The following is a 22,314-nucleotide window of genomic DNA, read 5'->3' on the forward strand; positions in this document are numbered from 1 at the left end:
ATGCCACATGCAAATTGTTATGGTATGAAGATGTCAGACAATCAAAGGCTTTAAGTATCCATAAATAAGCAAGGCCCCTTAACCAGTTCATTGGAAAGGAGAGCACCATTCACATAAAGTTTCAAATTATTTTAATAGTCCACACAGAGCAAAACTGCTGATCAGTGTTACCAATATAACTCCCTTCCTGACCGAATCAATCATCTTTTATTTTGGATACCTCCACACACTAATGTGTTTTCTCCCTCATTATGGGTGGCACGGTGGCACAGTGGTTAACACGGCTGCCTCACAGCGCCAGAGACTCGGGTTCAGTTCCAGCCTCAGGTGACTGTCTGGAGTTTGCACATTCTCCCCATGTCTATGTGGGTTTCCTCTGGGTGCCCCAGTTTCATCCCACAGTCCAAAGATGTGCGGATTAGGTTGTTTGGCCATGATAAATTGGCCATGGTAAATTGGCTCTTAGTGTCAGGGGGGATTAGCAGGGTAAATACGTGGGGTTGCGGTGATAGGACCTGGGTAGGATTGTTGTCAGTGCAGGCTCGATGGGCCAAATGATCTCCTTCTGCACTATAGGGATTCTATGGTAACCCCCCTTCTACATACTATTCTCTAGACTAGGGAGGGTGGTCATGGTAAAGTATAAAAAGGAATCAATTTTGCTAAATTGGCTGCTACTAAATCTGCTATACCACTTAGTAACTGTACTGTTGGAGATTAACAAAATCAGGCCTATTTGATTCTGTCACTTACCTTTCTCTTTTGGAAAGTGATTGGCCTTCAGACAAACAATAACATGTGATAATGAATAGAAGCATGTCACATCTCCTTTGCAAATCTACATAATGCTTCTATCCAAGAAGTGATGCATATCCTATCTATAACCTGCTCATTATTAACAAAAATATACATTAGTGGCACGGGAGGTGGGTTATGTAGCTATTGAACCGAAACAAAGCATAATATCAAAGAGGGAAAATGCTTGAATGAACTCTGTGGCAATTTCTTCACAGTAACTTACACCTAGTAAGGAATTGCCAGTTTTGCTGTGCTATAATGGTTTTTGCAATTAAATGTTTTACTATAAACCAGTCTCACTACAAGGCTCTATGAGGTGTTATTGTGAGCAAAGTGTTAAGGTCCCCAAAGAAAACAGAAATATACTCTCTTTATAAACATCAAGGAGATCTTGTGATGCAGTGGGTAGCGTCCCTACCTCTGAGTCAGAACCTCTGGGTTCAAGTCCCATCCGATGACTTGATGGCTGAGGAAGGCGTGTTCATAACGCGGTCAAACAGGCTGAGTGTCAACCTGCAAGTTCTTCCAAACATGCCAGTGGTTGACGGTAAGAGTGGGAGAGACTCCTGGTCAGCCATGCTTGGTGTGGAGTGATGCTCCTCAAGCTATAAGCCCCCGGTGACAGACTAGTGACCTGTTCCAGGAATTACTAGCTATGGAAACAGACAGGAAGTCTACCTTAGTGCGCCACTTAGTGCAGGAAGAGAACTGGAATAAATATCAGGATATTTGAGTTGACAATGCCCGTCACCTTTTCCTAGAGTTTCTTAAAATTGTCTATAATTAAGGTAATCAACTGGATTGGTAACTGAAAACCAGTAATTAAAAACATATTTTGTTGGATTTAAAAGAAATGCAAGGGTTAGGTTGATTGGACTAGCTATGTTTGACCCGAGTGTCAGGGGGAACAGTTACGGGAATAGGGCCTGGGTGGGATTGTGTTCGGTATAGACTCGATGGGCTGAATGGCCTCCTTCTGTACTGTAGGGATTATATGATTTTCATTATTTAGAGTCGACCGCACCTGTGTACATGTATTTTCCCTCACATTTCTCATAGAATCATATCTCCATTTTATCTACAGGGGGATACTTGAATAAGATGAAGTGGCTAAGTTCATGGCCTGTACTGTTTGTGCTGTTCTTCACCATCCCCAACTGTGCAAAACCTCGCTGGGAGAATTTCTTCATGCTAACCTTTTTCATGTCCACTGTGTGGATTGCAGTCTTTTCTTACTTCATGGTGTGGATGGTAAGTGAGAAACTAATACACAAGAAAATTGTCACACCATTTAAAAGCACATTGAGCTACCCTGAATTGATGGAACTTGTTCAGTGTGGCACCAGTATTGCTGCAAACTAATTCACACGACCTTCAGCTTGAGTTGCCTGAATTGCTACACAAGATTAAGGGCTCATGGGACTGGCGTGTTATATGAGAATGGATTCAGTATTCAGCGAACAGAGTAAGAATAAAGCGATCATTTTTGGGATGGCAGGCAGTAACAAGTGGAATGCCACAAAAATCAGCACTTTACGATCCATCTCAGTGTCTAAAATGAGGGACCAACTCAAAGGTCTCCAAGTTTGCTGATGATACAAAGCGAGGTGAGGAAGTAAGCGGTGAGGACAGTGAAAAGAATGCATAGGGAAATAGACCGTGTACATGGTTGGGCACAAAGATGGCAAATGGAGTATAATATGGGGAAAAATGAAATTACCTACTTGCTAGGAAGAATGGAAAGGCACAATTTTTTTTAAAAATGAGAGACTAAGAAATGTGCTTCAAAGGGATTTGTGTAGCCTTGTGGCTGAATCGTAGAAAGGTATCACGCGGGTACAACAAAGCAATAAGGAAGGCAAATGGTGAACTCAATTCTCACGAAGATAGAAGGGATCCCTGACTTAGCCAAAATAGCACTGGAGCCCCGCTTCCAGAAGTCCCACCCATTTTCATCAGTTGTGGAATGGGAGCAGGTTATAGTTTGCACACCAGTTGTTCACAGAGGCAGCTGCACACGCAAGAGTGCAGCTGCCTTCAAACAGATGCAATTTTCATTAGTATTTAAACAACACATAAATTGTGGGCTTTGGACATTTGAGTGAAAGATCTAAAGCTGCTGGAGTCATCTGGAGAAGTAGCATACCCTTTTGGAATGGTAATGGATAGGTCCTGGAACCCCTTTGAGAGAGATAAGGTGCCCTTTAGAATTGTTAATAGTAGGCATGAATGTGCATACAAAAATTGAATAAGCTGTCAAGGATTTTAAATCTCCTACCCTTTAAATTAAAAAAAACAGCCTGCTGTGTATACATGCAATTTCACAATCTATCTGTTGACATAAACCTGAGAGTTATCATTATAGCATTAATGCTGCTTGCTCCCATAGTGGGGGAGGGTGAGTCTTGTAAATTCACAGATTAATTGAAAGATCTGAGTGGTTATAGTCTTTGATGTGGGACTATGTATTCAAATGGTCATTTTCACAAGTGATTAAGTTAGTTGAATAAATTTAAATGTATTGAATGGGTTTTTATCAATGAGAATTTTTTTTTAAAGTGGTCATCAATACACACTTAGAACTTTATTGTCATTTTAGCATGGCTCCTGAGATCTGCCCATGGTGGATGCTGGATGAGTTGGCATGGAGACTGGAAGGGCAAAAGGTGGTTGTAAGGGTGTCATAGGCTAGCATGAGTTGGCACGAAATTGGCATGGGGCTATAAAGTTCCTTGGGGTGGATTACGAAACATAGGTTGGCCTATGGGCTATAAAGCGTCATGGCTGAGGGGAGAGGGGCATGAGTTGGCATGGAAGGTATGAGAGACCAAAGGGGTTAGGTTGTGGGGCACAGGTTAGCATGAAGGATTTAACAGGTCATGATGGTGGATTAAGTGGCTTAGGTCAGCATGGCAGGTATGAGGGACCATAGGGGCGGGTACAAGCATGAGGCTCCCCTCAAGTATCAGATACAAAACAGAGAGTGGTTGATCCAATGGAAGAGAGTTGGGTGTGAAATTTGCCTTGGAAGGTGGCATAAAATATGTGAATTGGCAGCTGATCTTGCACCCCACGTAATTTTCTTTTCTAGTCTCCATTTTGTACTGCTGCCCCCTTGACCAACTCTCCACGCTTGGTTAATTATTTATAGCACAAGGATCTCCAACACCGTAAACTTTCAACTGGGTGCAATGTTTTGAAATGGGTTCCACCTTTGCTGTGCGACTCGGGCACGAATGATTTGTCGAGGTGGAACCTATGTGTGATTGTTAATTAACCAGTAGGAAGCTAAGTTTCTCAGCTGTATTTGTAGGACAGAGTTTCAAATGATCTGGGACTCGCACGGGGCAAACCCACAGGCATTTACTTTGCCTCATTTACACTAATGGGGCCAATTGGGGTAACCTCCCACTCATTTGATCTGCATCACTCTGCACAGCCTCCGAACACAAGTGATTGCTCGCTAAAGATTTGTAACATTGAATTACGTGATGTGCTAACATATTTTTTGCAATGGGCATTTTGCATAATTTCTATGAGGTGCAGGGTGTAGAAACATCATTGTCATTCATGTATGCAGAATTAGATATTAATATTATTTTAATTAGATCTGATGTCTTGTTTCCGAAAAGCTGTTATCGTGAATTAAATCTAATAAATACTGAACGTGTTAGATTAAAGATGTGTCAGAAACCAAGGTAAGTTTGTGCAAAGTTGTGTCTAATTTGTATAGTATTTTTCAGTGCTGCTTGCTCAAAAATGAGGGAAACAGTGGGGGGCAATTTTCCTGTCCCACTTTGTGCATGGGGAGGGGACCATGCAAAAATCCATTGACCTTGAGCGGGATTTTCCAGCTTTGGGGCGAGCGCGGCCAGAGTATCCCACTCATAATCATAGAATCCTACAGTGCAGAAGGAGGCCATTTGGCCCATCGAGTCTGCACCGACCATAATCCCATCCAGGCCCTATCCCCATAACCCCATGCATTTACCCTAGCTGGTCCCCTTGACACTACGGGAGAATTTAGCACGGCCAATCCACCTAACCCGCACATCCTTGGACTGTGGGAGCAAAGTGGAGCACCCGGAGGAAACGCACGCAGACACGGGGAGAACGTGCAAACTCCACACAGACAATGACCCAAGCCAGGATTCGAATCCGGGTCCTTGGTGCTGTGAGGCAGCAGTGCTATCCACTGTGCCACCATGCCGCCCAATGTTCCCTTGGCAAAATCTGTATAAAGTCCTTTCTCCTAATGAACTAGACAGTATTGCCAATTGCAAATTTTTCAATATTAATCCAACCAGTACTGAAGCACTGGGAATTTACTCTTGGTTTGAAGCTTTTGATATGTTTTCCCACAGAACATTCTGTTAAATAAATGAAATTGTCGAAAGTGTAGAGCACTTGTGCACTGGGTCAGTATAGTATGGAAATGGAAAGTTCGAAGCTTGTGGTATTTCCAGTGTTTTGCCAAATAATTACTTTGTGAAATGCGTCTTGTTATTCCGTTCTTGCTTGTTGTCCTGACAGCCATTAATACTTTCATTCTTGTCATCAGTTATTCATTTTTATTCAGTTGGCATTAGGAAGTCAGTTAGGCCACATCTGTTTTATTTTAACTTGGCCTTTTTTGGGGGGATTTTCAAATGAATATAAATGAAGTAACATCGACAGTACAGATTGAGGAGCTCAGGTACGTGACGCATTATTAAATTTTTTATTTTTGAAGAAACAGTTTTGGCAAGGCAATTAATAAACAAATTTGGTTCGTGATGTGACTGACAAACGTGGTGTTGTTGCTTCTGCCACTTACTTATTCATATTATTTTTGATGGAAACCAGCACTGAAGACATGTGTTGAATATAATTTTCACTGTAGCACTTGGAACGGTGTGAACCTGTCAAGGGTAGCCAGCACAAATCTGTGGTAATGTGGTTTTTGAAGTTCAATGTACCAAACATTTACCCTTTAAGTGTCCTTTGAAGCAAAATCATTTCGCTTACTGGATCGCGGACAGATTATGGGATTTATTGTACCATTTTAGGGCTTTTAAGCCTCTTTCTTAGCAGAGGGAACAGGCCTGAGATGTGTAATCGTTCTGAGTTGACAACTTACTGATTGGCTGAATATAAATCCATTGCCCGTGATGGGCTGTTCAAACTGTGAGGCCTACTGCACGCTGTTCATTATAGCAAAGCTCAAAGAAATTGTCCATGCAAATGGCTGGCATATTGGATCAAAATGGCTAATCTTCTGGCATTTGATTCTCCAAATGTGATGCAAGCCAACTATTTCGCTTTGTGCTACTAAGCTTAGTGCTGAATTTTACCATAGCAGGGACTGCTGAAACCACAGCTGTCATTGAACAAAATATACGAGACTGAATTATTATGACTGTAAACAAGCCAAATAAATCTTCAGTACCTGAGGAAAACTCCCATTGTTTTGTACTCAGAAACACTTATATGAACGAATGTATCATCTTAAAGGAACATGTGCCTGAATAGGCTCTTGTGCCTCTGGCTTTACCTGTGTATCAAGGCCCGATGGCTGTCCTCCAGTCTGTTGAACTCATTCACATTTGGCTATGACTGAGAGGCAGAATTCACACATGGAATTGAAGACTTGCAATTGTTCGCTTGTTGCCAGAAGTCGAAGTGATTTTATTGCTAACACTGTTTAATAAGACATGCCCACCCATTCAATCTGCTGTATTTACGACGAGCATTCGTAACTTAGATACATATTTGAGTTGATTTATTATTGTTACACGCATTAACATACAGTGAAAAGTATTGTTACTTGCGCACTATACGGACAAAGCATACCGTTCATAGAGAAGAAAAGGAGAGAGTGCAGAATGTAGTGATACAGTCATAGCTAGGGTGTAGAGAAAGATCAACTTAATGCAAGGTAAGTTCGTTCAAAAGCCTGACAGCAGCCGGGAAGAAGTTGTTCTTGAGTTGGTTGGTACGTGACCTTAGACTTTTGTATCTTTTTCCTGACGGAAGAAGGTGGAAGAGAGAATGTCCGGGGTGCATCGGGTCCTTAATTATTTCTGGTTGCTTTGCCGAGGCAGTGGGAAGCGTAGACAGAGCCAATGTATGGGAAGCTGGTTTGCGTGATGGATTGGGCTACATTCACGACCTTTCATAGTTCCTTGCAGAGTTCTTGGGCAGAGCAGGAGCCACACCAAGCTGTGATACAACCAGAAAGAATGCTTTCTATGGTGCATCTGTAAACGTTGGTGAGAGTCATAGCTGACATGCCTAATTTCCTTAGTCTTCTGAGAAAGTAGAGGCGTTGGTGGACTTTCTTAACTATAGTGTCGGCATGGGGGGACCAGGACAGGTTGTTGGTGTAAAACTAGTCGCTAATGTCCATTTGTATAGCTGCCATGAGATGATATGAGTGCAGTAAAGTGACTTTCTTTTGTACAGATCTTACTGTGTTGCATGGTCGTCATACATTTGACTATGTTCGCCTGTTTCCTTTCTGTGTGCAGGTCACTGTAACAGGATATACACTGGGGATTCCGGATATTATCATGGGAATCACATTTCTGGCAGCAGGAACGAGTGTTCCAGATTGCATGGCTAGTTTAATAGTGGCCAGACAAGGTACATAGATATTTGATCATTTTACACTGGCTTATTAATGGTGTTGTGTGCTAACGTAGGCCAGGTTAACTCCGATTTCTCCCAAACATTTTCCAATCTCCTTTACAGACATCCCGACTGTTTGATCAATAGAATTGATTTCTGTTTCAAAGAATCAATGTTAAAGTTAATTGTTCTCATGCATTAGGAATTTTACCTTGCCAGATATCAGTGTCTCAGTAAATTTAATACAGAAAGTTCCTTTAAGATATTCAGAATAGATAATAGGTGAAATTCATCATTTTTCCCATTGTCAGCTGTGTTCAGAGTAGTCAGTATAACTTGACTGGAAATGATGCGCGGGATTTTACAGCCAAGCTCAACCCAAGACCGGAAAATCCCACCTGAGGTCAACGGACCTTCCCAATGGGCGGCACGGTGGCACAGTGGCTAGCACTGCTGCCTCACAGCTCCAGGGACTCGGGTTTGATTCCCAGCTTGGGTCACTGTCTATGTGGAGTTTGCACATTCTCCCCGTGTCTGTGCGGGTTTCCTCCGGGTGTTCCGGTTTCCTCCCACACTCCAAAGATTTGCGGGTTCGGTGGATTGGCCATGCTCAATTGCCCCCCAGTATCCCGAGATGCATAGATTAGAGGGATTAGCGAGGTAAATATGTGGGGTAACAGGGATAGGGCCTAGGAGGGATTGTTGTCGGTACAGACTCAATGGGCCAAATGGCCTCCTTCTGCACTGTACGGTTTCTCTGATTGTCCAACCCTTGCCTGCTCCGTTTCCCAGGCGGAGTGGTAGAATTCCTGCCAATGTGTTAAACTCACTAGCGAAGTAAAACAGACTCCTATGTATGAAATACACTTCTTTAAAATCACCAATGTTTCAGTCCAAAAGGTGGCTATTCAGACAATCGTCCCGCAGAGGGTGCCTACTCCCAATCTGCATCAATCTTCTGCGGTAACTTTGGTAAGGAATTAGCAGACCATCTGGAGAAGTTACGTGGAACTATATAGAATATGTAGCACAGGAACAGGCCATTCAGCCCAACTGGTCTATGCTGGTGTTTTTGCTCCAGATGAACCTCCTCCCATCTTTCTTTATCAGCAGATTGTTGTATCTGTTTCTCCCTCGTGCCTGTACCCAGATTGCTCTTAAGCGTATCCATGCTATTTGCCTCCGCTGCTCCGTGGTCTGAATTTAATGCTCTCCCCACCCAGTGGGTTTGTGAGACCACATCTGGAGTACTGTGAGCAGTTTTGGTGCCCTCACTTAAGGAAAGATATTGTTTTGGAGGCAGTTCAGGGAAGGGTCACTAGGATGATCCCCAGTATGGAGGGATTGTCTAAGGAGGAAAGATTAAACAGGTTGGGACTCTACTCATTGGAATTTAGAAGAATGAGAGGTGATCTCATTGAAATCTCTCGGGTTCGTAAGGGGCTTGACAGCGTAAATGCTGAGAGGATGTCTCCCCTCATGGGAGAGTCTAGGACCAGGGGGCATAGTCTCAGAATAAAGGGATACCAATTTAAGACTGAGATGAGAAAGAATTTCTCCTCTGAAGCTTGAGATTTTGGAACTCCTTGCCACGGAGAGTTATGGGGGCAGAGTCCTTGTGTATATTTAAGGCTGAGATAGATTTTTGATCCGTAAGGGAATTCAGGGTTATTGGGAAAGGGCAGGAAAGTGGATGTGAGGAATGTCGGATCAACCATGATCCTATTGATTGGCAGAGCAGGATCAAGGGGCTGAAGGGCCAATTATTGAACACTTGAGAGCTATTTCTTTCCTAGCCTCAGATTTTAAGCTGGAGGGAGGAGTTGCAGGGTCTGGGCGAAGCCCAAACATAACCAGGTTCTGGCCTCAGGTCGGGAGAGGGCACCTCAATTAGTAGCCCCCTTTTAACATCGGGCACGTCCTGCTTAAGGTCCGGAAACTGAAAACCCCCCCTCCCATCCCAACCTGACCTCTCTACTATGACCCAATCCCCTACTGTCCCCTGCCACATCCCCAACCCCCAAACCCACCCCACCCCCACTTCCCAGCATCTCCTACCCTGTCCACCCTGAGACATCTAATTCTTACCTCTTCCTGGAACCCTGAGACCTCCAAGACCCAGAATACCAGAACTTAAGGCAGGATTTTCCAGCCTTTCCCACTGGCAGGATATTCCGGCCCTTCCGAAGTTGACCCCTCAGAGTGGACTCTGTGTCGGGATGGACGGGCCACACTATGACCCGTAGACTTCGGAACCAGAAGATCTGGCTGTTCGCCAAAGGCTCTCGCACATGTCATGGGCAAACATGGATGTGGAGTGGGGCTGAAAATCCAAGTTTTAGGCTCTGGGGACCACCTGGAGTCCCACTGCTGGTGGGACTGGAGAACTCAGTAAGAAGTCTCACAACACCAGGTTAAAGTCCAACAGGTTTATTTGGTAGCAAAATCCACTTGCTTTCGGAGTGCTGCTCCTTCATCAGGTAAGTGGGAGTTCTGCTACCTGACTTCATACACTTACCTGATGAAGGAGCAGCGCTCCGAAAGCTAGTGGATTTTGCTACCAAATAAACCTGTTGGACCTTAACCTGGTTTTGTGAGACTTCTTACTGTGTTTACCCCAGTTCAACGCCGGCATCTCCACATCAGGACTGGAGAACTGCCAACCAATCAAATTGGTTGTCAGCTCTGAGGTGGGACTGCTCCCCATTGAGGGGCGTAAGTCCCGCCTCCAGCCAATTAACACTCATTGGAGCGTGACGGGGATGTGTTCTCTGCCAACTCTTGGGACGACAGGAAGAGAAACCCTACCATCCTAAAGATTCTGTCCCATGTGGTAGCAGGTTCCACATCTGACCACATTAATAGATGAAGTTGGCCATTTCTCTTGAGAACATCCATTGATTAAAAGTGGGGGAATAAGATAAACTCCAGTAGAAATTCAACACCATCTACTCTAATACTATTTCCCTGCTGTTTCTCAGGCCATTTAATCCAGCCGCTTATGGTAATACATTCCATGTCCCTCTAATCCTTTAAAGAAAATATTCCTTCCAAACTTTCCCTGTAGATTTCAGGTGTAAATTCTAAATTAATGGCCCTTGTTACCAATTCAGCTGCCTGTGGAAATAATTATTGCTGTCTCGATATTTTTCATAACTTTTCAAGGTTCTATTTCCAAGTGTTTGTTGAAGAACACAGTGGAGAGAGAGTAATCTCTAACCTTACCCCTTGTATCGCTGTAGTGATAGGATGCAACAATGGGAGGCAGAGGGAAGACCGAGGGGAGGGAAGCTGGATCACAGTAAGGCTGGAGGAAAAGCTCCCAAACAAAGGAGCAACGGAATACCACATTGTTCACTGGAAGGGGCGGATGCAGACTCCAGATGCATTGGGTAGCAGTCCAAGTGGGGCATGGGCAGGTGATGGGCTCGAGGTAGGGTGTTTGAATTGAGGAACAGACTTCTTCTTGAAGCTGCGAGCCTTTTCCCTCTGGGCTGCTGACATTGTGCACGGTCTGGTGAAGGCAGGTGGGCTGGAGAGAGTGATACGAGTGTGCTAGACTGGTGTTTAAATATGGCCCCAGGACTTTGGAACCCGTCAATTGAGGGCGAGCGGGAGAATCAGCTGTCAGCCCACCAGGAGAGTCAGCGGGAGGCTCACTCGTGCATAATTAAGGAGATTCCAGGCATAGAATCTGGTGCGGGATCCCACCATTCTGGCCAGTGGAACAGTTTCCACCAGAACTGCCCTCTGCCGCCCTTAGTCTCAAAATGGGAGAATTCCACCCTCTGTGTCCTGCACTGAGTTGACTGCCTGTTTAGAGAATACGCCCAAGCAAATCATCTTGTTTAGGATAAGACTCTCTGTATTCCCTTCCCTCCGCCTGGCCTTTCATTCTTCGAAACCAGCTGGGGTTTCCCCAAATTAATGTATTACCAACATCCTACTCAAAATTTAGCCATTGTAATTGAGGGCATGGGAGTCTTAATAAAATCTGCCACCTCAGCATTGTTCTTCTGGAACTTCAGTTATTGGGAAGAATCTCAAAGATGCTGGAGAGTTGAAGAGAGAGAGAGAGAAAGCAGTCACCAGGGAGGCTTAATGAGTTAAAGAATGGTTCTTCCCAAAGGGAGCCATCAGAACTTTGGAACTCGATGACCTTTATCATGGCTGGAGACCTCCCAGCAGCCCAATTCTGGACACTGGTCCCAATGGCGCAACTTTGGGCCATGCTCATGATCAAAATGCACAAAGCCCAAAATTGTTGAGGTTAGGTCAAGCACGGTGCACCTCGCTCAACCCAAACTGAACTCAAACACATATAAACATTGCTGTCACCTCAGTTACCTTCCGAACCAACTATTCCATGGATTCTGGTTACAGCAAAAAAAATCTAATTCTTATGGATTAGTAACACTTTATCAATTGTTGCTTAGACAACCAGATGGATTTTTATCAATGTGTTTTCTTTATATATAGGGATGGGTGATATGGCAGTGTCTAACACAATAGGAAGCAACGTCTTCGATATCCTCGTGGGCCTTGGTCTTCCATGGGGTCTTCAGACAATGGTTGTTAACACTGGTTCTGTTGTAAGTCTATTTTACTTTTCCTGTTGGTTGACTGGGAAATGCTATTTGAACTAATATATCTTTGTTTTTCTCAGGTAGTCCTGTTTGGGGCGGCACAGTAACACAGTGGTTAGCACTGCTGCCTCACAGCACGTTCCCCCCGTGTCAGCGTGGGTTTCCTCCGGATGCTCCCGTTCCCTCCCACACTCTAAAGATGTGCGGGCTAGGTGGATTGGCCATGTTAAATTGCCCCTTGGTGTCAGGGGGGTTAGCAAGATAAATATGTGGGGTTACGGGGATAGGGCCTGGGTGGGATTGTTGTCGGTGCAGGCTGAATGGCCTCTTTCTGCACTGTAGGGATTCTATGATTCTACTGCGCCAGGGACTCAGGTTCACTTCCTGCTTTGGGTTACTGTGCGGAGTCTACATGTTCTCCCCGTATCTGTGTGGGTTTGTTCCGGTGTCTTCCAGCAGTCTGAAAGATGTGCTGGTTAGGTGCATCGGCCATGCTAAATTCTCGCTCAGTGTACCCGAACAGGCAACTAGGGGATTTTCACAGTAACCTCATTGCAGTGTTAATGTAAGCCGACTTGTGACACTAATAAATGAACATTAAACTTGAGAGAACTGAGGGATATGATCACAAGAACGTCTCAATAGGTGAATAGGTTCTATGAATGAATGTTTACAGTCCAATTCTACTATTAAATGCCTGCATTCTCTGCTTGTGCAACTTATAATTAATGACTTTGTTAACTCGATGACAGGGAAGGCGGTTGCATAGTGGTATTGTCACTGGGCTAGTAATGAAGAAACCCAGGGTAATGCTCTGGGGACCTGGGTTCGAATCCCACCATGGCAGGTGGTGAAATTTGAATTCAATTAAAAGAAATCTGGAATTAAAAAATCCAGTGAAGGCCATGAAACCATTGTCGAGTGTCATAAAAATCCATCTGGTTCACCAATGTCCTTTAGGGAAGGAAATCTGCCGTCATTACCTGGTCTGGCCTACATGTGACTCCAGAGCCGCAGCAATATGTTTGACCCTTAAATGCCCTCTGAACAAGGGCAACTAGGGATGGGCAACAAATGCTGTCCTAGCCAGTGACGCCCATATCCCATGAACAAATAAAAAAACAATCCTGCAATCAAAAAGTGATCATTTTGCATTCCCCATTTTGAAAATTAAAATATTTCTGAGAATGAAAACATCATTGAGAATTATTTGATAAAAATCAAAATAACTAGCAAATTCTAACTCTGGGTAAAATCCCAACTGACAATCTAAACCTCTCCAGGAAATTCTTTCCTGAGCAGCTTCAAGTGCTGTTCAAGTGTTTAGAGACAGGAGGTGGGACAGTGGTTAGCACTGCTGCCTCACAGAGCCAGGGATGCAGGTTCAATTCCCGGCTTGGGTCTGTGTGAAGTTTGCACGTTCTCCCTGTGTCTGCGTGGGTTTCCTCTGGGTGCTCTGTGTTTCCTCCAAGCAGGTTAAGGTGGATTGGCCGTGTTGAACTGCCCCTTAGTTTCCCAAGGCGTGTAGGTTAAGTGGATTGGCCATGGTAAATAGTGGGGTTACAGGGATAGGATGGTGGTGGGAGGGCCTGGGTAGTAGGAGAGATGGGCCGAATGGCCTCCTTCTGTATTGTAGCAAATCTGTGCTATTATTAATGCTGCAATTTATCCTTTAAAAGCTGAAGTGTTTCATTTTGTGTTACAGGTGCACATCAACAGCAGGGGTCTGGTTTATTCTGTCATACTTCTTCTAGGATCTGTGGCACTCACAGTAAGTACACTGCTTTCCACACATGCAAATGTTCTCGAACGGTGTGTGTTGTATCTCCAAATCCACAGCATGAAATGAGTAATGGCTGATGTTACATTGGCCTTCTGTCGGCCAATCCTGGAGCAGCTTTTTCACCAGTGAAATTGCTGGTCTCCAACTGGATTATGGGGGAGGTGCCATTGGCAATCTGCTATTCCTTATTTTAGATGTTTTTTGACAGTGATGGCTTTAGAAAAGCTGTGACGTTGTCAGAACTGTAATTGGGACTGTATTCTGTACTGAGTCGTGTAACGAGGAGCTATGTTTACATTATATTTAGCACACATGCTAATAGCTCCGCCATTCCATCGGAACACATGACTGTCTGCCAAACCAATCTCTCTCAGGCAGTTGTGGTGTCTGATAAATCACAATGTAGATGCTTGTCGTCCACCTGGAGTCTTGTAATCTCCTGATATGGGGGGGGGGATGGCATGTGGCACAGTGGTAAGCACTGCTGCCTCACAGCACCAGGGACCTAGGTTCGATTTCTGGCTTAGGTGACTGTGCGGAATCTGTATGTTCTCCCTGTGTCTGCTTCAGGTGCTCCAGTTTCCTCCCACAGTCCGAAAGAGGTGCTAGTTCGATGCATTGGCCGTGCTAAATCTCCCTCAGTGTACCCAAACAGGCGCCAAATTGTGGCGACTAGGGGATTTTCACAGTAACTTCATTGCAGTGTTAATGTCAGCCCACCGGTGACACTGGTTTAAAAATAAAAGCTGCGGATAAAACTCCAGTCCAATGATGGAAACAAAATTGAAAATTTCCCTCTGACCTCCTCACTTGAAACTAGTCCAGGAGGCTCTGATTAATTTGACAGAATCTCTACCTCTTGTATGAGGTGACCTTCGCCCCAGGCAGAAACAGGTCGAGCTTCCTCCTCAAAAAGTAAGCAGATCGGCATTCACCGCATGGCCCGTCAACCTGTTACCCGGCTCCATTCTCTGGGAAAAGAGGAATTGCTGAACTAGTTCTGCCCTTGCATAACTAGCAAGAGTGATCCCTGATCCTCTTTAACCTATCCAGTTGATAAAATTGATCTACAAAGCGGGATTGCCTAACTAGTTCTGTCCTTGCATAACTAGTAAGAGTTATCCAGTTGATAAAATTGATCTACTTAAGTACAACTTGGTCCCTCCATTAAATCTCAATCACATCACTCCAAAGTCTACACTGCTCTCAAGTCGAGAGATCCAACTCATTGGGCCTACCTGGCTATGTTCCTGAGATTTGGTCTAGTAGCTGTTCTCTGCACTCTTTCCAAATGCTTAATATCCCTCAGCATGTGAGAAGTCCAAAATTGGATGCAGTATTTTAAATTAGGCATAAGCAAGCTCATGTGTAAGGATAAAATTGTGTATTTTGTTTTGTATTGAATTGAACAGTTAACGTACCATAGAATATGGTTTTAGGAATAGCTTCACGAGTGTCTATAGTCATGCACCTTTAGAGTTTGATCCACTGAAATATCCAGGTCCCTTTCCTTCACCACTGGCTTCTCCTTGCACAAGGTGTATATTTAACATTGTACATGCCCATGTACAGAGCACTGCACTTTACTAAGGTTTTTTTATTCATTTGAGGGACATGGGCACCACTGGCTGGCCAGCATTTATTGCCCATTCCTAGTTGCCCTTGAACTGAGTGGCTTGCTCGGCCTTTTCAGAGGGCAGTTCTGAGTCAACCACATTGCTGTGGCTCTGGAGTCACATGTATCATAGAATCCCTACAGTGCAGAAGGAGGCCATTCGGCCCATCGAGTCTGCACTGACCATAATCCTACCCAGGCCCTATTCCCATAACCCCACATATTTTCCCTGCTAACCCCCCTGACACTAGGGTCAATTTACCGTGGCCAATCAACCTAACCCGCACATCTTTGGAGTGTGGGAGGAAACCGGAGCACCCAGAGGAAACCCACGCAGACACGGGGAGAATGTACAAACTCCACACAGACAGTGACCCGAGGCCAGAATTGAACCCGGGTCCCTGGCTCTCTGAGGCAGTAGTACTAACCACTGTGCCACCATGTAGGTCAGACCATGTGAGGATGGCAAATTTCCTTCACTAAAGGACGTTAGTGAACCAAATGGATTTCTCCAACAATTGACCATGGCTTCATGGTCATCAGTAGGTTCTTGATTCCATATTTTTTAAAATCAAATTCGAATTCCACCATCTGCCATGGCGGGATTCGAACCCGGGTCCCCAGAACATTAGCTGAGTTTCTGGATTAATAGTCTCGCGATAATACCTAGGCCATCGCCTCCCCATCAGTTGCTAAACATGGGCCCCATGCCGGAACACATCTTGATCTGATTGTCATAGCTAAGCATCCTCAGTGGACCTAACTCTCAAGCACATCTTGTTTTTATTAAGCTGATGGCTGCAGTTGACAATGTGGGAGCTGTGATCATCAGTTTGATGATAGCTTTATTAGGTCGGGAGCTGTATTTATCAATCTAATGACAACTTTCTCGAGTCTGAGAGCTGTATTCATTAGTCTGATGGTGTATTTATTAGTTTGGGAGCTGGATGCATCAGGCTAATGGTTGCTTTCAGCAGTCTGAGAACCGTGTTTATCAATCTGGGACCTGTATTACCCAGATTTCATTCATTCGACTATAGTTTAACAATCTTAAGAACTCGATGATCTATTCTGAGGATTGTTTATCGTTGAATGTTGAATTTAGCAGCTTTGGCAGTCTTGTATATGGAGAGCTCATGTGCCTCTCCTTGGGCATTGTTAACAATTTACAACCCTATGTCTGAAAACAATATCCCATGTCTCTGTTCAACAGGATTTAGGAGACTGGAGGTTTCCTTAAGCTTTACCACTCATATTTACCAGTCTGAACCCTCTGCTTATTATTCCAAAACCTGTGTGCAATTTAATACCTGAACGTGTCAGATCAAATTGGTGCCGTTAGCACACCCCTGGGTGCAAATATGTGCATATAGCATGACTGTCTCTGGAATGTCCAGTCAAATGTGTTCTCACACCCGTTGGGTCACTGTGCATGGGAATCTTTCTCGGCTCCCAGCGAATGCTAAAACTCCAATCTGGGGACAGACTCCTAAATACTCCACTGTTCCACAATGGAGGCCATCAGAGCCACACACAATCCTGTCTTCACCTGATGTCTGCACTCTTTAGAGTTGGAAATGTGTCCATTTATCAGGAATCAGAACCCCTGGCTGGTTCCCCCACTCCACACACCACCACCTCTTCTCCCTTCCCCTCCCCACTCCCACCCCCCCAACAACTTCCTCAGACACAAAATAATTGTTTAGCTTCTCTGCTTTTGCTAATCTTTTATATGCCTAAAGAACCTTTTAAGCTCCACTTTTAGGTCTTTCGTTAGTTTGCATTCATATTCTCTTTGCCCTTTCCTGATCAGTTTTTTTCTTGTCCTTCTTTGCTGGATTTTAAAGTGCTCCCAATCTTACCTTTTTTTCTGACAAACGCGTAAGCCTCTCCCTTTCATTTAATGCAATCTGTAACTTTGTTTGTTAGTCAAGGTTCACTAATCTTTCTTGTTCGGTTTTTGTGTCTGGGAGGAACGTATATTTGTTGTAAACCATGCAATACTTCTTTAAATTCTAGCCATTGCCTGCCTACTGTCAATATTTTTAGTGTATTTCCGAATCTACCATCGTGTCCCTCATACCTGCATAATCTCCTTCATTTAGATTAAAAACGCTATAAAATAGGTTATTAATTAGCCTTTTCTCATTACACTATACTAGATCTCAAATAGTCCAATCCCAAGTTGATGCTTCAATGTGCTGCTCCAGGAACCCATCTCATACACACTCAATATAACTTCTGTGGATTTCCCCTCACATCCCCCTAGATGGTTGTCACACTATGAGCCCAGTGGTCTTACTGAAACTCTAATTTCCACTCAAGTGTTTTCAAACTCCACTCTCAAAGAACACGCCTCAGAATCTTCTCCCAAACAGTGCTTTCTCTCAGATGCCTTCACCAAGGATCCACTTCCAGGATTTCAGTCTTTCCTTTCAGTATTCCTCTTCCCTGGATTTCCATGTGCATTCAAGCTTCCTAACAAAAATTGGTTACCCAGTCACTCCAATAAACACCACTGCTTCACAGGCTGTATTTAGGTGTCACCAACCTTACAATCACTCAGAAATCTGGCTTCTCGCTAACCAACTTCATCAGGTTTGCACTATTTAGCTCTGTCTTTAACTGGGAGCCTCTTTCTGCCCCTTCTTTTAACTTCAGTGAACAGTAACTTGCTCAAATTCCAGTTCATTGACCCTTTGACTTCAGTCCTTCTTAGGAAGAAAAATACAGCTATTCAGCTATAGTGTGCTTTACTCTCACTCTCAAGAAAAGCAGATGAAGACTCTTGGAGTTTCAGACATGAACTATAGTACAGGCTCGCCCCAGCGCTCCAACTAGTGGAACACCATGAAAATGTTCTGATTCAATAATTATTCAGACAATTATAGTTAAGATCCAGTTACAAAATATTAGCATATACCAATCGAAAGATGTGCATTGAAAAAGGAGTTATCTATATCCACACATAACTATTGATTAAGATTACCTCGTGCATAAGGTGCAAATATAATTAACCAATTGCAACATGTGCACGTCGACCTGATTATAATACCCAATCAGTGTAAAGGTTCGTACATGCTATTTAGTCTGATTTATCACTGGCTACAATTGTTTTTTAACAGAACTTGTATATGGCTTGGGGACATCAATTGCATTCCCTGGTCTAGTTTTCTCAGTGCTTAATGAATTCTAAAGTGTTGCCTTCCGAAGTTATCTCGAGATGATTTGGCTGTCAGAATAGGTGGTAGAACAACCCCACATTGTTATTACAGACCTTGAGATCTAACACTCATAAATTGCTGCCTGGGAAATAGCCCTTGGCTAATTGTACCCTTGGGGAACCACCTTGTGGCTAATGGCTTTCCTCTCACAGATTGAACTGAAGATTTCCAAACCTTTTTAGTAAATAGCGGAGATAATGAGCATATACTAGAGTTTTAAACTTATTTTTCCAATATAATGTCCAACACCTGCTTCCTTCCCCTTTCAGTCCTCCTGGGACTCCTCTATTCATTCCCTGGTTTCTCGAGCTATCTGTTCTTCAGCTTCTGGAACTTGCTTTCTGCTCCTTATACCATTGTCCTGTCTGTACTGGCACTTTCTATGACAGCCGCTTTCCTCTAGGTGCCTAGTTTCAACTGCACCACAAGGGTTTATGCTTTTCAGTGTGGGCCCCTGGTTGCTAAGCAACAGCCTAGTCTTGCTTTAAGGCTTGTTTGTTTTCACATCATAAACCATTTAATCACAATTAAACCAAGAACCACAGACATGCAGGCACCTTTATTTAACGTGAAGCTAACTAAAGTTTTAACCCTTATACAGAAACACAAAATTAAACTTACTTAAATCAATACCTTTTTAATACCCACAAAAACAAATATAGATTAGTCAAAACTACCCTTTGTTTCCTGACAAAACTGCTGACTTGATGGCAAGAACCGTAACTCTCACCTCGCCACTTGAGTTCAGCTCGTTGGTCCATGTTTAAACCTGGATGCAGTGAGATCAGGAGACAAGTGACCCATGTGGAACCCAAACTGAGTATTGGTGAGCAGGTTATTGCTGTTTGATAGCACTGACAAAAACACATTCCATCATCTTGGTGATTAACAAGAGTTGACCGATGGAGTAGGAATTGGCTGGGTTGGATTTCTCCTGCCTTTTGTGGGCAGTGTTTCATATGGTTGGGTAGATGCCAGTGTTGTAGCTGCACTGAAACACTTTGGCTAGGGAAGTGGCTTGTTCTGGAGGACAAGTCTTCAGAAATACTGCCAGGATGTTGCCAGGCCCCATAGCTGTATCCAGTGCCTTCAGCCATTTCTTGAAAGCACATGGAGTGAATTGAATTGACTAAAGACTGACATTTCTGATGCTGGTGTCCTTGGGAGAAGACCAAGACCAATCATCCACTCGACATTCCTTTTAAAAATGGTCGTAAATATTTCTAGTTCTGGGTTCCGTCACCATTGATGGTGGGAATATTTGTGGAACTTTCTCCTTTGGTTAATGGTTCAATTGTCCATCACCATTAATGACTAGATTTGACAGGACTGCAGTGCTTTGATCTGATCCATTGGTTATTGGGTCTCTTAACTTTGTCTATTGCTTTGCTTCCACAATTTGGCATACAATTAGTTCTGTGTTGTAGCTTCACCAGCTTGACGCCTCATTCTTAGGCACGCTGGCCAGAATGACAGGATTCTGCACGTGGAACCTTATTCATAATGCACAGGCAAGGATGCCGTCAATTCTCCTGGTGGGGCAGCAGCTGATTCATCCACCCGCCCTCAACTGATGGGTTTGAACGTCCTAACGCCGTGTTTAAACACCAGTCCAGTACACTCATCTCACTCTCTCAACCCACCTGTCTTTCCCCAGACCAAGCAGGGTGCCAGCAACCCAGAGGGAAAAGTTTAGCATCCTCAAGGAAAAGTCTGTCACTTCATTCAAGCATCCTCCCCCTGAGCCCATCATCTGTGAGGTGCCCATGCCCCATCTGGACCTCTACCCACTGCACCTGGAGTCTTCATCCATCCCCTTCAAGTAAACAATCTCTTTGACCCCCTTTATGAGTTTTTGTTGCAGGCTTTTTGGGGTCCAGTTTCCCTCCCCTCAGTCATCCCTCTGCCTTCCATTGTTTGTCTTCTTCATCCAAGATGAGTTGGTTAGTTCATCTAGCATATGGTTCGGGTGCTGAGATACAGCGCAGGGTTCGACCCTCACTCTGGCTGATGTAGCATTGAAGACTGCCTTCTCACCCTGTTCTGTAGTAAATTCCCGACATAAACCAAAAACAGTGTTCACCAAGGAGAGGGGCCATGTTTTTCAGGAAGAGAAGGTGTTACAGGCTAATAGGCTGGAGGAAATAGATGTTCGGAGGGAGGATGTATTGGCAGTTTTGAATAAACTGAAGGTCGATAAGTCCCCTGGGCCTGATGAAATGTATCCTAGGATTCTTTGGGAGGCGAGGGATAAGATTGCAGAGCCTTTGGCTTTGATCTTTGGGTCCTCACTGTCCACGGGGATGGTGCCAGAGGACTGGAGAGTGGCAAATGTTGTTCCTCTGTTTAAGAAAGGGAATAGAAATGACCCTGGTAATTATAGACCGGTTAGTCTGACTTCGGTGGTTGGTAAATTGATGGAAAAGGTCCTTAGGGATGGGATTTACGACCATTTAGAAAGATGCGGATTAATCCGGGATAGTCAGCACGGATTTGTGAAGGGCAAATCGTGCCTCACAAATTTGATAGAATTTTTTGAGGAGGTAACTAGGTGTGTTGATGAAGGTAGGGCGGTTGATGTCATATACATGGATTTTAGTAAGGCGTTTGATAAGGTCCCCCATGGTCGGCTTATGATGAAAGTAAGGAGGTGTGGGATAGAGGGAAAGTTGGCCGATTGGATAGGTAACTGGCTATCTGATCGAAGACAGAGGGTGGTGGTGGATGGAAAATTTTCGGACTGGAGGCAGGTTGCTAGCGGAGTGCCGCAGGGATCGGTGCTTGGTCCTCTGCTCTTTGTGATTTTTATTAATGACTTAGAGGAGGGGGCTGAAGGGTGGATCAGTAAATTTGCTGATGACACCAAGATTGGTGGAGTAGTGGATGAGGTGGAGGGGTGTTGTAGGCTGCAAAGAGACATAGATAGGATGCAAAGCTGGGCTGAAAAATGGCAAATGGAGTTTAACCCTGATAAATGTGAGGTGATTCATTTTGGTAGGACAAATTTAAATGTGGATTACAGGGTCAAAGGTAGGGTTCTGAAGACTGTGGAGGAACAGAGAGATCTTGGGGTCCATATCCACAGATCTCTAAAGGTTGCCACTCAAGTGGATAGAGCTGTGAAGAAGGCATATAGTGTGTTAGCTTTTATTAACAGGGGGTTGGAGTTTAAGAGCCGTGGGGTTATGCTGCAACTGTACAGGACCTTGGTGAGACCGCATTTGGAATATTGCGTGCAGTTCTGGTCACCTCACTATAAGAAGGATGTGGAAGCGCTGGAAAGAGTGCAGAGGAGATTTACCAGGATGCTGCCTGGTTTGGAGTGTCGGTCTTATGAGGAAAGGTTGAGGGAGCTGGGGCTGTTCTCTCTGGAGCGGAGGAGATTGAGGGGAGACTTAATAGAGGTTTATAAAATGATGAAGGGGATAGATCGAGTGAACGTTCAAAGACTATTTCCTCGGGTGGATGGAGCTATTACAAGGGGGCATAACTATAGGGTTCATGGTGGGAGATATAGGAAGGATATCAGAGGTAGGTTCTTCACGCAGAGAGTGGTTGGGGTGTGGAATGGACTGCCTGCAGTGATAGTGGAGTCAGACACTTTAGGAACATTTAAGCGGTTATTGGATAGGCACATGGCGCACACCAGGATGGTAGGGAGTGGGATAGCTTGATCTTGGTTTCAGATGAAGGTCGGCA

The 22,314-nt window shown here is 44.3% G+C and overlaps 1 protein-coding gene across 5 annotated transcripts in view; it reads left to right on the top strand.

Moving 5' to 3' along the window:
* Positions 1–22,314, top strand: part of slc24a4b (solute carrier family 24 member 4b) — a 230,289-nt gene that overhangs the window by 201,744 nt on the left and 6,231 nt on the right. For all 5 annotated transcript variants that reach the window (XM_078234253.1, XM_078234254.1, XM_078234255.1 and 2 more), the window contains exons 12-15: positions 1,883–2,049; positions 7,308–7,422; positions 11,887–11,999; positions 13,699–13,764. In XM_078234253.1, the coding sequence (XP_078090379.1) occupies positions 1,883–2,049; positions 7,308–7,422; positions 11,887–11,999; positions 13,699–13,764 (461 nt within the window). The remainder of the gene's footprint in view (positions 1–1,882; positions 2,050–7,307; positions 7,423–11,886; positions 12,000–13,698; positions 13,765–22,314) is intronic.

This window comes from Mustelus asterias, chromosome 18, assembly GCF_964213995.1.
Source record: "Mustelus asterias chromosome 18, sMusAst1.hap1.1, whole genome shotgun sequence".
In the NCBI taxonomy this organism is placed as follows: Eukaryota; Metazoa; Chordata; class Chondrichthyes; order Carcharhiniformes; family Triakidae; genus Mustelus; species Mustelus asterias.